This window comes from Carcharodon carcharias, chromosome 19 (genome assembly GCF_017639515.1).
Source record: "Carcharodon carcharias isolate sCarCar2 chromosome 19, sCarCar2.pri, whole genome shotgun sequence".
NCBI classification, from domain to species: Eukaryota; Metazoa; Chordata; class Chondrichthyes; order Lamniformes; family Lamnidae; genus Carcharodon; species Carcharodon carcharias.
The window spans coordinates 52471143-52487579 of NC_054485.1; the positions used below are offsets into that span (position 1 = coordinate 52471143).

A 16437-nucleotide genomic window follows, 5' to 3' on the forward strand; every position below is an offset into this window, starting at 1 on the left:
ATTACATCAAATTTTGACCGTGGTCAAGGAGGTTGTGACTACAAGTGAGGCAGGTACAGGGATCCAGAACTTAGCTTTGGAGGAGCCTCAGCTAGTGCCCTTGTCCAATAGGTACGAGGTTCTTGTTCCCAGTGTGGACGAGGGCACAGACTGCAAGGAGGATGAGTGATCTGACCACAGCACCATGGTACAGAGCACCGTTCAAGTGGTGGGAGAAAAGAGAAATGTAGTAGTAATAGGGGATAGCATAGTTAGGGGAGTAGATATTATTCTCTGCAACAAAGACAGAGAGTCCCCGAAGGCTGTGTTGGCTACCTGGTGCCAAGGATAAGGACATTTCTTCTGCACTGGAGAGGAACTTGGGAGTGGGAGGGGATGGATCCAGTTGTGGTGGTCCAGGTAGGTACCAACGACATAGGTAAGACTCGGAAGGAGGTTCTGTTGAGGGACTATGAGCAGCTTGGGCCTAAATTAAAAAGCAGAACCACAAAGGTAATAATCTCCAGATTACTACCTGAGCCGCATGCAAATTGGCATAGGGTCAATAAGATTAGACAGGTAAATGTGTGGTTCAAAGATTGGTGTGGGAGAAATGGGTTCTGATTCATGGGGTGCTGGTGCCAGTACTGGGGAAGGAGAGAGCTGTTCCGTTGGGACGGGCTTCATTTGAACCATGCTGGGACCAGTGTCCTGGCAAATCGTATAACTAGGGTTGTAGATAGTACTTTAAACTAATTAGTCGAGGAAGGATTCAATTGAAGGGAAGTTTAAAAAATCAAAAATAAACAAGAGAGCAGAGGTGCAGGGTAGTGAAGAGGCGAATGATAATCAAAGGGTGACAGGAAGGGGCAGAAAATCTAAGCAGAAGAGTGCAGCAGAAATTAAAACCAGAATGAGCAATAATGGTAAAAAGTCAAAGCTTAAGGCTCGTTATCTGAATGCACGCAGCATTTGTAACAAGACCAATGAGTGAGTTGACGGCACAAATAGAAATAAATGAATATGGCTTGATAGCTATTACAAAGACATGGTTGTAGGGTGACCAAAACTGGGAACTCAATATTCAATGGTAAGCAACATTGTGGAAAAATAGGAGAAAAGGAAAAGGGGGTGGGGTAGTTTATTAATAAAGGAAGGTATCAGTGCGGTGGTGAGTCATGATATAGGTGCAATAGATCATATTTGGGTCGAAATAAGGAGTAGCAAGGGGAGTCGTCTATAAGCCTCAGAAGAGTTGCCTCACTGTAGGACAAAGTATAAATCGGGAAATTATGGAGGAATGTAAGGTGGGTGCCACAATTGTCATGGGTGATTTAATCTGCATATTGACTGGACAAATCAGATTGGAAAGGGTAACATGGAAGACAAATGTGTAGTGTGCATCAGGGATTGTTGCTTAGAGCAATATGTTGCAGAACCGACCCAGGAACAGGCTATTTTAGATCTAGTTATGTGTAATGAGGTGGGATTAATAAGAGATCTCATAGTTGAGGGTCCTCTAGGTGGTAGCAACACTACATTTTAGAATTTCAAATTCAGTTTGAGGGCAAGCAGCTCGGGTCTCAAGCCAGAGACCTCAACTTAAATAAGGGCAATTACAGAGGTATAAAGAAAGAGCTGTCTAAAACGGACTGGGAAAATAGACTAAGGGGAAGGTCAGTGGATGAGCAGTGGCAGACATTTAAGCAGATATTTCATAACACTTAGCAAAAATTTATCCTGGTCAAAAAGAAGGACTCGATGAGAAGGATGAACCACTCATGGTTAACAAAGGTGGTCAAGGAGAGTATCCAATCAAAAACTAAGGCATACAAAGTGGCGAAAACTAGTGATAAGCCAGAGGATTGGGAATTTTTTAGGAACCAGCAGTAGATGACTAAAAAGCTAATAAAGAGGTAGAAAATTGATTACGAAAGTAAATGGGCAGGAAATATAAAAACAAATAGCTAGTGCTTCTAAGGCTATATAAAAAGAAAGAGAGTGGCTAAGGTGAGCGTGGGACTCTTGAAGGATGTGACTGGAGAATTGATAATGGGGAATGGAAATGATAGATAATTTAATCCAATATTTCGCATTGGTCTTCACGGTGGAGGACACAATAAACATTCCAAAGATATCAGATAAGCAAGGAGCTAATGGGAGGAAAGATATTGCTCTATTTTGAGGGACAAAGTATTTGACAAACTAATGGGACTAAAGGCAGACAAGTCACCAGGTCCTAATGGCCTGCATCCAAGGGTTTTAAAGGAAGTGGCTGCAGAGATAGTGGAGGCATTGGTCGAAATATTCCAGAACTTACTGGATTCCGGGAGGGTCTCAGCGGATTGGAAAACCGCTAATGTGACACCCCTGTTCAAGAAGGGATGGAAACAAAAAGCAGGAAACTAAAAACCAGTCAGCCTAACATCTGTCGTTGGGAAAATGCTAGAGTCCATTATTAAGGAAGAAATAGCAGGACATTTAGAAAAGCTTAATGTAATCAGAGTCAACATGGTTTTGTGAAAGGGAAATCATGTTTGACATATTTGCTAGAGCTCTTTGAGGATATAACAAGCAGAGTTGATAAAGGGGAACCGGTAGACGTAGTGTATTTGGATTTCCAGAAGGCATTTGATAATGTGCCACATGAAAGGTAATTGCAGAAGATAGGAGCTCACGGTACTTGGGGTAATGTATTAGCATGGATTGAGGACACAGGAGACAGAGTCAGGGTTAATGGGTCTTTTTCAGGTTGGAAAGACATAACTAGTAGAGTGCCACAAGGATCAGTCCTAGGGCCTCAATTATTTACTATCTATATTAATGACTTGGGGGAGAGTGTAATTTACCCAAATTTGCTTTGGATATAAAAATAAGTGGAAAGGCATGTTGTGATGAGGGCATAAGGAATCTGCAAGGTTATAGATAGGTTGAGTGAGTGAGCAAAAACTTGGCAGATAGATTTAATGTAAGAAAGGGTGAGGTCATGCACTTTGGTAGGAAGAATCAAAAGGCAGACTTATTTAAATGGAGAGTGACTCCAAAATAGTGTAGCACAGAGGGATCTGGGTGCTTTTGTGCATGAAACACAAAAAGTTAGCATGCAGGTGCAGCAAGTAATTAAGAAGGCAAATGGAATTTTGGCCTGTATTACTAGGGGCTTGGAGTTTAAAAATAGGGAAGTCTTGTTACAACTGTACAGGGTGTTGGTGAGGCCGCACCTGGAGTACTGTGTACAGTTTTGGTCCCCAGATTTAAGAAAGGATATACTGGCATTGGAGGCAGTTCAAAAGAAATTCACTAGGCCGATTCCTGGGATGAAGGGGTTGACTTATCAAGAACGGCTCAACAGGTTAGGCCTTTATTCATTAGAGTTTAGAAGAATGAGGGACGATCTTACTGAAACGTGTAAGTTTCTGAGGGGGCTTGACAGGGCAGATGTTGAGATGTTTAGTGGGGGAATCTCGAACTAGGGGACATTGTTACAGAATAAAGGGACACTCATTTAAAGCTGAGATGCAAAGGAATTTCTTCTCTCAGAGGGTAGTGAATGTCTGGAATTCTCTATCCCAGAAAGTTGTGGAGGCTAGATCACTGAAAGTATTTAAAGAGGAGGTAGATAGATTTTTGAAATATCTGGGAAATTGAGGGCTATGGGGAGCTGTCACGACAGAGCAGTTGAGGCCTGGGGCAGATCAGCCATGATCTTATTGAATGGTGGGGCAGGATTGAGGGGCCGAATGGCCTACTCCTGCTCCTATTTCTTATGTTCCATTCCATTCACTTTGCTTCTTTTTCCCACTGAATCCAATTTCCAACTGTCCTATTCATCCCTAATGCCCTGCTTTCCATTGCAATTTTCACATGTTTCCTTCCTCCTCATTCTGTCAAATTCCTCGGCCTGCAATTAAATGTAGCTTCTCTTGTTTTCTGTTCCCACTCAGCCCTCTTCCCACTGCAACCTCTTGCTGTCCTTCTCATTCAGCCCCGTTTCCATGGAGCCCAGTCCTGCTCCCCTTCTCACTCATTCCTTTACCTGGCTTTGGCGAGGCTTTCGCTTTCTTCCGGCTCAGGAATGGGTCCCTCAGGAGCTCTCCGGCTGTGGCCCGTTTGTCGGGATTGGGTTCAAAGCCATGCAGAAGGAAATCCTTTGCTTCCTGGGACATGGACTCTGGGATTTCCGGGTGGATTTTAAACATTCCAACCTACAGGCAAACAAACAGCGAATCAAGCACAAAGTGGGAAATGTGAAATGGCATGGAAGAGCTCTAACGCTATCAATTGGCATAATTAAGCCGCTATATTTGACAATATATCTTCGCAATTATTGGGCTGCGAATGGTAGAAATGATAGTTCTGGGTCCCCTTGTTGTAACCTTCCAGTACCACTTGAGCGTGAACATAAAGGGTCCTCGCACTTGTACACTAGGAGGGCCCCGCTCTCCTGACCTTGCTGTTCCATTGTTCATCCAGAAACTGGGGCCATGAACCAGGTGAGAAAACTTGTCTGAAAACTGACATTGTGGTTAATGGTTAACACAATTAATATATTTTAAACAGGATTAAAGAAGTAATTGTCCTGGGTGTAATTTGCCATTGAAGACATCAACCCCACTCCCCCCCACCCAACCCCCCACAACAGACTCATCTCCCTTTCTTTCCTGAAACAGCTGACACCAAATGGTGTACAGATCCATAGGAAACCCATTCAAGTGGTTCTTTCTCTTGAATGCCTGGAGAGTAAGCATGAGAGAGATATGGGGGGAAAACGGTGGCGTAGTGGTAATGTTGCTGGAGTCACAATCCAGAGGCTCAGGCTAATACTCTGAGGACAAGGGCTCAAATCCCACGATGGCAGCTGGTGGAATTTCAATTCAATTAATAAATCTGGAATATAAAGCTATTCTCAGAAGTGGTGACCATGACAACTATCATCAATTGTTGTAAAAACCCATCAGGTTCACAAAGGCCCTTGAGGGAAGGAAATCTTTCGTCTATACCCAGTCTGGCCTATATGTGACTCCAGACCCACAGCAATGTTGTTGACTCTTAGATGGCCTAGCAAGGTACACATGGGCAGCCAGGGTCAATTCTGCCCTCAGATGGACTCATAGCTGGAGAGCGAGACCCTGGATGATAGTTCTCCAGAGATCCAAACCTTGCCCACCTACTCTGCAATCAACCCTATAGAGACTAAAAACATATACATGGTCAACTTTCTTACCTTAAACATAGCAGCTTGAGGCTCTCCCAGTTCAAAGAAGGGTGGTTTTCCTGTGGCCATTTCAATGACAGTGCAGGCCAGTGACCAGATATCTGCAGGTTTTCCATAACCTCTCGGTCCTTTGTCAATAATCTCAGGGGCCATGTACTGGAGAGTTCCTAAGGAACACAGAAAAACTGACAGAGACCAATCCCAGCGACACCAGAACATAACACTGAAAGCCATTAACAAACTGACCACTGACTTCGACAATGAACACCACCGACACTGAACCCGACACTGAACGTCACCAACAACAAACAAAACACTGAACCTCACCAACATCAAACCTAACACTGAACCCCATTAACACCAAACCCAACACTCAACCCCACTGACATCAAACCTGTCACTGAACCCCATTAATATCAAACCTGACACTGAACAGCATTAACGCCAAACCAGACGCAAACCCATTAACACCAAACCCGACCCTGAAAAGCATCAGTGCCAAACCCGACACTGAACCCCAATAACACCAAACCCGACACTGAACTCCACCAACACCAAACCCCACCTTGAACCCCATTAACACCAAACCCGACACTGAAACCCACCAAAACCAAACCGAAACTGAAATCTATCAATATCAAACCCGACACCAAAACCCAGCAGCACCAAACCTGACCCTGAACCACATTAACACCAAATCCAACCCTGAACCCCATTAACACCAAACCAGATGCTGGACCCCACCAATGCTAAACCCGTCTCTAAACCCCACTAACACCAACTACACTGACCTCGAGACTGACAGTCACCCTCTGCTCTCTACCCCACCCCGCCCAGTCACACACCTGTGAATGTTTCTGTGCAGGGATTGATTCCCGCAAGCCTCTTTGATGTTCCAAAGTCAGAGATTTTCAGCACTCCACTGTATGTGTTTATCAAGACGTTGTCTCCCTTTGAAGACAGGCACAACATTTCAGTGAAGAATATATATATAACTATAGCCCTGCAACGTTGTTAGTAATGACACAAGTGAGAAAAAGGCACTGAATACAAGAGACATCTTATCAACAATCCTCACCACACTGGCAGCTTCTCCCCATCATCGAATCATCAGAAACCTCCCCATCCTCACTGCAACCCATTCCCTGATAAGTCACTCATCAACAGGTTAAAAATTATCATTCTGCATGACCCCTGATCAGCATTCAGTCTCCCCATTGTGGAGTTCACAGCACTGTGAACGTCAAGTCCAGTCCCTATTAGAAGACCCAGCTGTAAATCTGTATTTCACATGGAAGGAGTGTTGGGAGCCCTGGGCACTGGAGTGGGAAGAGATGAAAAGCAGATGATGCATCACCTGCAGCAGCACAGAAAGAGACCAGGGCAGGGGTATCTGGAACTGGAGATAACGCGAGTTGTTGAATTGATAGATCACACAGGGGACTGTCTTCCCATAAATCAGAGAGTTGAAGGTGTTAATCAGAAGTGGGATCACACTGTGCGTGGTGCGTAAGGTGGAAGATGTTGCGAATGTGAAGGCTGATAGGGTAAATGGTGAAAAGAAGGTGAATGGATGGAACCCTGTTATGTTTGTGAGTGATGAGAGAGGAGGGCAGAGAAGATGGAAAAGAAATGGGCTGCAGACGCAGCAATGGATAAGTGAAGCCTTTTTGTTATTTACATATTCCTTGATATTTTTAATGCTTCCATAGACCTGACTGAGCTGACCTTTTACACAGGATCACAGAAACCTATAGTGCAGAAGAGGGCCTTTCAGCCAGTCGAATGATCAGACTTGCTGAATCCCACATTCTCGCCTTTGTCCATAACCCTGTAAGTTCCTGGTCCTCAAGCATCTGTCCAACTCCCTCTTAAAATTATTTATGGAATCAGCTTCCACCACCTTTTCAGGTAGAATGTTCTGGATCCCAAAAATTCTCTGAAGCGAATAAATATTTCTCATCTCCGCTTCAAGTCTTTAACCAAGGATTTTGAATTGATGGTCTCTTCTAACTGTGATGGCATCCGGCAAACTGGGGGTGCTGCCACTTAGTGCCCAGTGTGATTGCGCAATTTAAAAAATATTCTTTCATGGAATGTGGGTGGCCCTAGCAAGGCCAGCATTTGTTGCCCATCCCTCAGTGCCACAACTGAGTGGCTTGCTAAGCCCATTTCAGAGGGCAATTAAGATTCAACCACATTGCTGTGGGTCAGGAGTCACATGTAGGCCAGATCAGGTAAGGATGGCAGATTTCCTTCCCTAAAGGACATTAGTGAACCAGATGGGTTTTTATAACAATCAATGGTAATTTCATGGTCACCATACTGAGGCTAGCTTATTCCAGATGTATTAATTAACTGAACTTAAAATTCAATTAAATAAAATAGGTTGGAGAAGTTAGGACTGTATTCCTTGGAGTGAAGAAGGCTGAGAGGAGACTTGATATTTAAGGTATATAAAATCATGAGGACAGGGTAGATAGGGAGAAAATGTTCCCATTTGTGAAAGGATCGAGAATGAGGGGGCACAGATTTAAGGCAATTTGCAAAAGAAGCAAAAGTGATACGAGAAAAAACCTTTTCACACAGCGGGTGGTTAGGGTCTGGAATGCACTGCCTTAAAGTGCGGTGGAAGCAGGTTCAATTGAGGAATTCAAAAGGGAATTAGACTGTGATATGAAAAGGATGAATGTGCAGGGGAATGGCACAATGTTAACTTCTCCTTCAGAAAGCCAGTGAAGACACGATGGGCCGAATGGCCTCCTTCTGCACTGTAACAATTCTGTGATTCACCAGCTGTGCTGGTGGGATTTGAACCCATGTCCCCAGGGCATTAGCCTGGGCCTATCAATTACTAGTCCAATGACAGAAGTAGCAGAGTCTCCGTATTTGAGGAAGACCAGGGTCCCGGCAGCGAATGCTCAGTATGGGTTGTGGAGCTAGTGCCACTGTGTTTTCAGTTGGCACAGCGGCAGTGTGGCCAGGGGGAGGTTGCTGGCTTCGGGGAGCAGCAGTGGAGGCAGCAGCAAATTGAGAAGTCAAGCCCAGAGCCAAAGGAATAAGAACATGAAATGGTTCCATGTGACTGGGGTCTTCAGACAAAGAAGAGAAGAAAGTTGTGGAGCAGCTGAAAAAGGACACTGAGGCAGCTAGGCCTGGGAGCAGAGCTGAGAGAATCTGGAAAAATATGTCTCTTGGTGAAAATTGTACCATGGAACCTAGGTTGAGTAAAGCTGCTGTTAGATATGAGTTGGTGGCTAAAGCATTGAAGGAAAGGAACTGGAATTCAGCCTGAGGAAGTTGAGAGCTTTGTGTCGTGTTACTACAATGATATAATATCTTGCTTGGGCTTATTTACGGTATAAGACACAAGGCACCAATCGCTCATAAGGGATTAGGTAAACACTGTGGGATCATTTATTAAGATGGGGCACATGTGCACAGATATACATGGGTTTAAAGCTTGAAGACATCAGAGCTGTGTGCATGCTCTGCTCAAAGCAAAAGTGAAACTAAGACAGGATCACATGACAGATTTCACTTCTAGTGATGTCATACTGATTTCTCTTAAAGGCATATTACAACACTTTGAAGGGCTTGGTGACTGAAATTGGTGCCATTTATGATAAGTGTGCTAAGCCGAGGAAACCCCTGAGATCTATCTCTGTTATATCCGCTATTTAAAGTGAAATTTATAATTTATACTGAATGCAATTTGCCTGTTAACTCTGTTGATTTTGGTTTGATTGGTAAAGTTATAAACAGCGAAGTTTTGCCCATTGGTATTTTGGTTTGAGTCATTTGGTAAATTTGGTTCTTTTACCTTGTTGGCCTCCACAGGGATCACTGATCTATCCAACATTCTCTGTTTTTGTTTTTAGGATGTTCTATGCCAACCAATACATTGCTTTCCTCCCTGTGCCTGATATCAGGGACCCTGTCCCTTAATGTTGAAGCTTGCGATTCCCGAGCCCTCCCAATTCCCGACTCTCCAGCCAGCTCCACATGGTATTGGTTCTCCCTGGATGATGTCACATGATGACTGTAGTGGTAAATTGAAATCGGTACATCTCTCGAGCTGCTAGAGGCAGCGCTCTGGGAAGGAATCTCTGATTAATTGCAGGAAATTTCTGGTCATTCTGGGAGGATTAGGAATGCAACTCCACGCCCTGTCTTTTCTCTAATTCTGATGGTTCATGTTTTAGTCTAGAGTCTTGATAAAGGCCCAGACTGAGAGGTGGCTGTGTCTGCTCTCTCTGCTGATACTGGCTGACCTACCATGGGTTCCCACTATCTGTCTTTTGTTGTTTTCTTCAACAAGTTGAAGACCTTGAAAGCTTTGCTTGTCCTCACATAAACCAACTCTAATATTCTGCAAGTTTATCATTTTGTCAGTATCTCTGAATTCTCATATCCCTCAGTCAGTGCCTAGTGTGCGTTTGCACCTGGACCCCTTTCTGCATCTGCAAGACTCGTGCTAACTCAGTTAAACAGTGTGTGTCCAGAGTGATGATTGAGTTTAACACAGCCTCTCTCCTCTCCTACACTGCATTCACCCACATTACCTTCATGTCCCCATGCGCTGTCCGATTACCTTAATGTCCCTGTGCACTATCTGATTCTCATGCAGGTATTTCAGGCCTTCCAGGATCTGGCGCGTGTAGAAAATGATCGTGGCTTCATTGTCCTTGAGTGGGCCCCACTTGGAGCACAGCAGCGCAGACAGGCTTCCTGGTTACAAAATGACACATGGTCTATCAGTTCATCATCCTTATTAACTGAAGAGAAAGACAGAATCCAGCAACACAATAGGCAGGGAGTGTGCAGAATGCAGAGGACAGGAAGAATGACACAAATTGAGCCAGCACACATGAACAATTACACTGACGCTCGGATACACAAGGAAAATTACTCACAAACATACACACGGAAAATTACTCACACACATTGTTATGGCGCGCAGTTGTGATATTACAAATTTTCAGAAAAACGGTTTTAAAGCTTATATTCTTTCAAAAAAAACTTGAACTGAGTTTAAAGGCTCTTTCAAAATGGCTCCATGCTACCAGATAAAATTGTAGATTTCAGACTGGGTCTCCTCTTTCGAGGGGACAAAAGGCAATCGTGTCCTGGAGCTATCAACGTTTTGTTGATGCCTCATTGCAAGAATGTAAATGGGAGAAGGGCTTGTTGAAGTGTTGATGCCTTATTTGCGAGATGACTTGGCATTTTGTACAGGTCACATGATAATAGCGGTCATCTTAGCTCCTGCAAAAAGCATAGTAAAGGTAGGAAGCTTAGAAAAAAAAAACATCTTCAGAGAAGCAGATAAGAGCTTCAACCTTGGAGACAGGGGCCAACAAGCACAGCCATCAAACTGCTGCAATTAACCAGGCTAAAAAAAGGGCCACATTGCAGTTCCTTGAAAGAGGACTAAAGAAACTCCTCTCTCCCCCTACCTTATTCCAGTTACTAAGGTACCTGTGAAAGTAATCTCTGGCAATTTAACAGTGGAAGCCATCGCAGCTGCAGAGACAACTCTACAACTTCAAGACCTTCACTTCAAACAATGTGGCACCCCTACTTCAAAACATATCAGGCCTGCACTGAATATAGACTAATCTTGATTTACATTTTTAAGTATTTTATCTTCATTCTATCTTCGTTTGTAACTAACACCTGTGCAACATTATCTTTTGGGTAATATCCAGAGCAAGAGAGTGAAATAAACTAACCTTTTTATTTTAAGTAAAAAGGCTTTGCTGCTGGGTTATTTCAAATTGAATTTCTCACTCCACAGGTAAGTACATACATATACACAGAAATACATTGTTCATGAGAGACTTTGGGGAAATACCTTTTAAAACATCCATGACACATACACAAGGAAGATTACTCAGACTCACATGTGTGCACACAAACACGTGTACATACATACACTGAAAAATACTCACACACACAGGAAATTACTCACACACAAATACACATGCACTGAAAAATATTCATACACGTTTACATGGAAAATTACTCAGACACACACAAACGATTACTCTCTGCTACCAAGTATTCTCAGGTTTTAATATTGAATACAATGATTAAAATGTTGGTGCAGTCCAGAGTGCTCACATCAAACATTCAAAGTGTCTTAAACAAAAACAGAAGATGCTTGAAAAACTCAGCAGGTCAGGCTGTACCTGTGGAGAGAGAAACATAGTATTTCAAATCCGTATGACTTATCTTCACTCAGAGTGTCTTGACCACTGTGGAGGGGCAGGAGTTATCACTCTCGATTTATTTGTGATATATGAATACAACAGCTTTATCACAAAGATATTATGAGGCAAACCTCCAGGATTAGGAAGGAAACTCACATTTTAAAGGGCATTGGAGTTTCTGGATGGTTAATGAGAAAGATTGATCAAGTTCACCTTCAACCATTCTGATAGTCACATGATACAACAATGATCACAGTTATCAATCCCTCCACCACTGGGGTTTACCTGGTTTCAGGTCTGGGTCTGTTGCAGACTAGTTGTAGAGTGTTGGCAAGTAGTTTCTTCCAAGCATGCTGCTCTTACCACATACGTCAAATCACTCATGTATAGTATCACAAAATGTTTCTATCAGAAAGAAGACGCTTACCTCCTGGGACCTCCTCCATGAAGATTTTGATGTATCCGTCCTGACTAACTGATCCCAAGTACTGGACAATATTCTTGTGTTTCAAGCGCTTGTGGAGAGCGATTTCTTCATGAAGAGGCTGAGAGTACCTGTGCAGGGAGTGGGAATGGAATCCATGGAAAACAGGGAATAAGAGACAAGGCCAGCATTTACTGCCCATCCCTAATTGCCCTTGAGCAGGGGAGCCACCGACAACTGAGTAGCCTGCTAGGCCATTTCAGAGGGACAGTAAAGAGTCAATCACATTATGTGGATCTGGAGTCACATGTAGGCCAAACCAGGGAAGGACAGCAAATTTCCTTCCCTAAAGGACATTAGTGAACCATGTGGGTTTACAACAATCTGGTATTATTATTACTGAGATTAGTTTTTAATTCCAGATTTATTAATTGAATTTAAATTCCTCCAGCTGCCATGGTGGGATTTGAACTAGTGTCTCCAGAGTAATAGCCTGGGCACCCGGGTTACTTCATGACCATGGCACTCTAAACATTCTACACACTGTATGGCAAGTAAAGTGCACACTACGAACAAACGAATTACAAAGGGATCAGCAGGGTCATTTGGGTGGCAGTGAGCAGTTGGATCCAAGTGCCACTATAAGGGCATTTCTGCTGCTCAAATAGTCCATATTTCCAGACATTCTGGCACCCAGTGAGAGATGTGGAGCTTTCCAGTGTCCTTCTCCAACCATGTTTTCCTCCATCCTTTTAGGGAGCCGAAATGGAATTTTTTTTCTTTTTCTTCAGTATATTTGGGAGGGGGGAGGGTCCATACCATTTCTCCACAGCAGGGACCCACTTCTAGGATTAGGTAGTCAGTGTACCTCACTTAGTTATGCATACCGGCTTTCACAGATATACTGAGACAGGACTGAACCATCAGGGCAGGAATCCTTGGTGTAATGAGTGCCCATTCCTGGCCCTGCAGTGTCTGACACGTTAGCTTTGTCAGGGCAGCGGGGGATGGGCGTGATTTTCCATTACTCCAAGGCAAATCAATAACTCTGGAGACCAGACACCAATGAGTCTCTATGTTTCCCAGAGTGGCAACGGGCCATCAGTGCAACACATAAGGATTCTTAATCCTATTATCAGTACATATCTGTATCTCTATATTAAAAGCTTATGGTGTAGCATATATTTCCTGTACTGCCATTTCCACCAAGTCCTCATGTCACACCTCTTGTCACTCACTCAGTTACTTTTCAAACCTCCCCCTCCAAACCTGTTGCTTATACTTTTCTCTGAGTGGCTGACTCTTCCCATGTGACCACTAGTCTTCCCATCTTGCTCCCATCTTAGGGCTGATGCTTTAACAAAATGGCCTCCAAAAGGCTGAGAACTCAGTGTCTACATAACACATCAGCCTAGTTCTTATTAAAATTCAGCAGCATCATGAGCAATGCCATGGGAGATTTAGTAGCAGTGATGCCTGCTTTGTGCTGCAAAATCTATATTATCTATTATTCCCTCAAGTCACACATGCAGACAAAAGCTTTCATTTCAGACAATCTAAAAATATATCCATTTCACACCGACGCACAGTAGCAGCAGTGTGTGCCATCTACAAGATGCACTGCAGCAAATCACCAAGGCTCCTACGACAGCACCTTCCAAACCCACGACTTCTACCACCTAGAAGGACAAGGACAGCAGATGCATGGGAACACCACCACATGGAAGTTTCTCTCCAAGCCACACACCTTCCTGACTTGGAACTATATCTCCGTTCCTTCATTGTCGTTGGGTCAAAATCCTGGAACTCCCTTTATAACAGCACTGTGGGTGTACCTACACCACATGGATTGCAGCAGTTCACAACCACCTTGCAGACAAAGCCTCAAGACTCAACAGGTAATGCCCCTGCCTCTGAGCCAGAAGCTCTGGGTTCAAGTCCCACTCCAGGACTTGTTGGCCAAGGATGGGGCATTCGTGAGGTGGTTCAACAGGTTGATTATAAGTCTGCTAATCCTTCCAATACTTCCCCCAAAGAGGGGGAAAAGTGTTTTTTTTATTTGTTCATTGGATGTGGGCATCACTGGTTAGGCCAACATATATTGCCTATCCCTAATTGCCCTTATTCAGAGGCCATTTAGGAGTCAACCACATTGCTGTGGGTCTGGAGTCACATGTAGGCCAGACCAGGTATGGATGGCAGATTTCCTTCCCTAAAACAAACCTGACGAGTTTTTACAACAATTGACAATGATTTCATGGGCATCATTAGACATTTTACTTCCAGGTTTTTATTGAATTCAAATTTCACCATCTGCTGTGGTGGGATTCGAATCTGGGTCCCCAGAGCATTACCCTGGGTCTCTGGAACACTAGTCCAGTGACAATACCACTACACCACTGCAACGTTACAGAATAAAGCACCACCTTCTCAAGATAGCAAATGCTGGTTTTGTCAGTGATGCTCACATTCCATGAAAGAATTTAAAACAATGTGGATTGTTTCTCCAATTTACTTTCCATTAAAACAAGCAACTACCCAAATCTGTTATTTAAACTCAATCACTTGAAGATATCATTGAACAAGCAATGCTCGTTTGTAGTATCTTTATTCTAGTTTTAAAAAAGCAATTTCAGAATTAAATAAACTACAATCTGCTGTTATTTATTGCACCTACAGCACTATTGGGTTCTGCTCTCCTGTCAAAACTGCTCATTATTCTAGGATCATCCTACAATGCAAAGAAAACCCCTCAGTTTCTATTCTCCACTACAAACCATCTTAAATCACCACACCCCAACCCTCTCACCTCCACCAGCAAATGCAAACAGCTCACAGGCTTTTTTGTCACTAAGGCTCAAACCATTTGATCAGCTGCCTCTGCTGCATCCCTTCCTTCCTTTAGTCCACTGGCTCAAAGATCCCGCCATAGCCCTGAATTTAAATATTCCTCTAGTTTTTTTCCCCCATCTCCCCTCATGTTCACTCTGACTTCAATTTATCTACGAGACTCACCTCCTGCTTCCTCGATCCTATTCCCACTAAAATGCTGACCACCCAACTTTCCTTCCTGGACCACAATTTAGCTGATATTGTTAACAGTTCTCTCTTCAGATGCTGTCCCTCTTTCTTTTAAATCTGTCATTATACCTTTCTCCTCAAAAAGCACTTGACCATTCTGCCCTTGCAAACTATTGCCCCATGTCCAACCTCCATTTCCTATCCAAAGTCCTGAAATGTGTTGTCACTTTACAAATTCATGTCCACCTTTCCTGGAACTCCATGTTTGAATCCCTACAATCAGATTTCCATCCAGTCACCGTACTGAAACGGCTCTTATCAAACAAGGTAAACTTTCCTCCCTCATCCTTCTTGACCTGCCTGCTGTCTTTGACACAGTTGACCACACAGCCTCCTCAAACAGCTCTCCACTGTCATCCAGCTGAATGCAATTGCTCTCACATGGTTCCATCCTTATTGTCATGATAATGTGATGTTGCATGTGTGAGAGTAGTCCTTAATACTGCTTTAAAAGGACTTTTAAAAGTGGGCAAAGACACTGACTTAGGATGGCTGCCACAAGTCACCTGCCATCTGGTATTACGAGTTGACCGGTTTCTGGAAGGGTCCAATATGAATTACAATTAAGACATGATAAGACAACCTCCAATGGAATTTCACATCTGCTGATGTCCAGAACTACTTCAAAAGATGAATTGAAACTGTAGGGCTCTTACCATTTGCATTTCTATAAAGCTACCTTTCAAGTGGAGACAGAAAGTCAACCAAGACAATAGCTATATGGAAAGTGTGCTTCCTATCTCATCAAGATGTAGGATGGATCATTCAGGAATTAATGGCTGGGACATTACTGAATCTAATCACCTAGGCCACGAAACAATAGGCAAGGTCTGTCCAGACAGGAGCTAATCAATTACTTACAGAAATCACAATGGGGAGAAAGGTCATGTGATCAGGATAACCATTTTAAAATGTCTTTTATTACACCACCCAAGATGTTAAAATCAGTTGAGAAGAAACCTGGAATAAATCTGGCAATGGATCATTAACATCACCTCTCTCCCCTTTCTCTCAAGTTCATGACCCTACCTCTATTACAGTTTGAAATCCAGCACAGAGATAGAGAATTTTCAAATGAAAAGAAGATCAGGTACAAAAATATCAACTTTTGGAAAAGACAGATTGCATTTAAAAACGCAACTATCTCCAGAAATTGCGGTTTACATCAGCTTCAACTCCACTGAAATTTCAACATCACCGTGGTAAAACTGCCATAGCCACAGCTACCAGTGAAGGACTTACAACAGTGTACTATCTATTTTTGCCTTTTATCATTGAATTTTAATTTGGCTAAAAAGTAACCTCCTACTGTATAACTTGTTATTTTGCATGTTTGTGTGTGTGTGTGTGTGTGGTGTGCATGTGTCTGAGAGAGAGAAAGAGTGTCTGTGTGAGAGAGAGAAAGAGTGTGTATGTGTGCGAGAGAGGGGGTGAGAGAGAAAGAGTATGTGTGTTGTGCAGTTAGGGGATGTGGGTTTATCTTTTCAAATATCTTTACTTAAGTGGGTTTTTAGCATAATAAA

The 16437-nt window shown here is 43.2% G+C and overlaps 1 protein-coding gene across 3 annotated transcripts in view; it reads right to left on the reverse strand.

Moving 5' to 3' along the window:
* Nucleotides 1–16437, reverse strand: part of LOC121291737 (mitogen-activated protein kinase kinase kinase 5-like) — a 264733-nt gene that overhangs the window by 65044 nt on the left and 183252 nt on the right. For all 3 annotated transcript variants that reach the window (XM_041213244.1, XM_041213246.1, XM_041213245.1), the window contains 5 exons: nucleotides 11837–11964; nucleotides 9789–9925; nucleotides 6040–6145; nucleotides 5204–5361; nucleotides 4016–4184 (listed from right to left, as the gene is read on the reverse strand). In XM_041213244.1, coding sequence (XP_041069178.1) covers nucleotides 4016–4184; nucleotides 5204–5361; nucleotides 6040–6145; nucleotides 9789–9925; nucleotides 11837–11964 — 698 coding nt within the window. The remainder of the gene's footprint in view (nucleotides 1–4015; nucleotides 4185–5203; nucleotides 5362–6039; nucleotides 6146–9788; nucleotides 9926–11836; nucleotides 11965–16437) is intronic.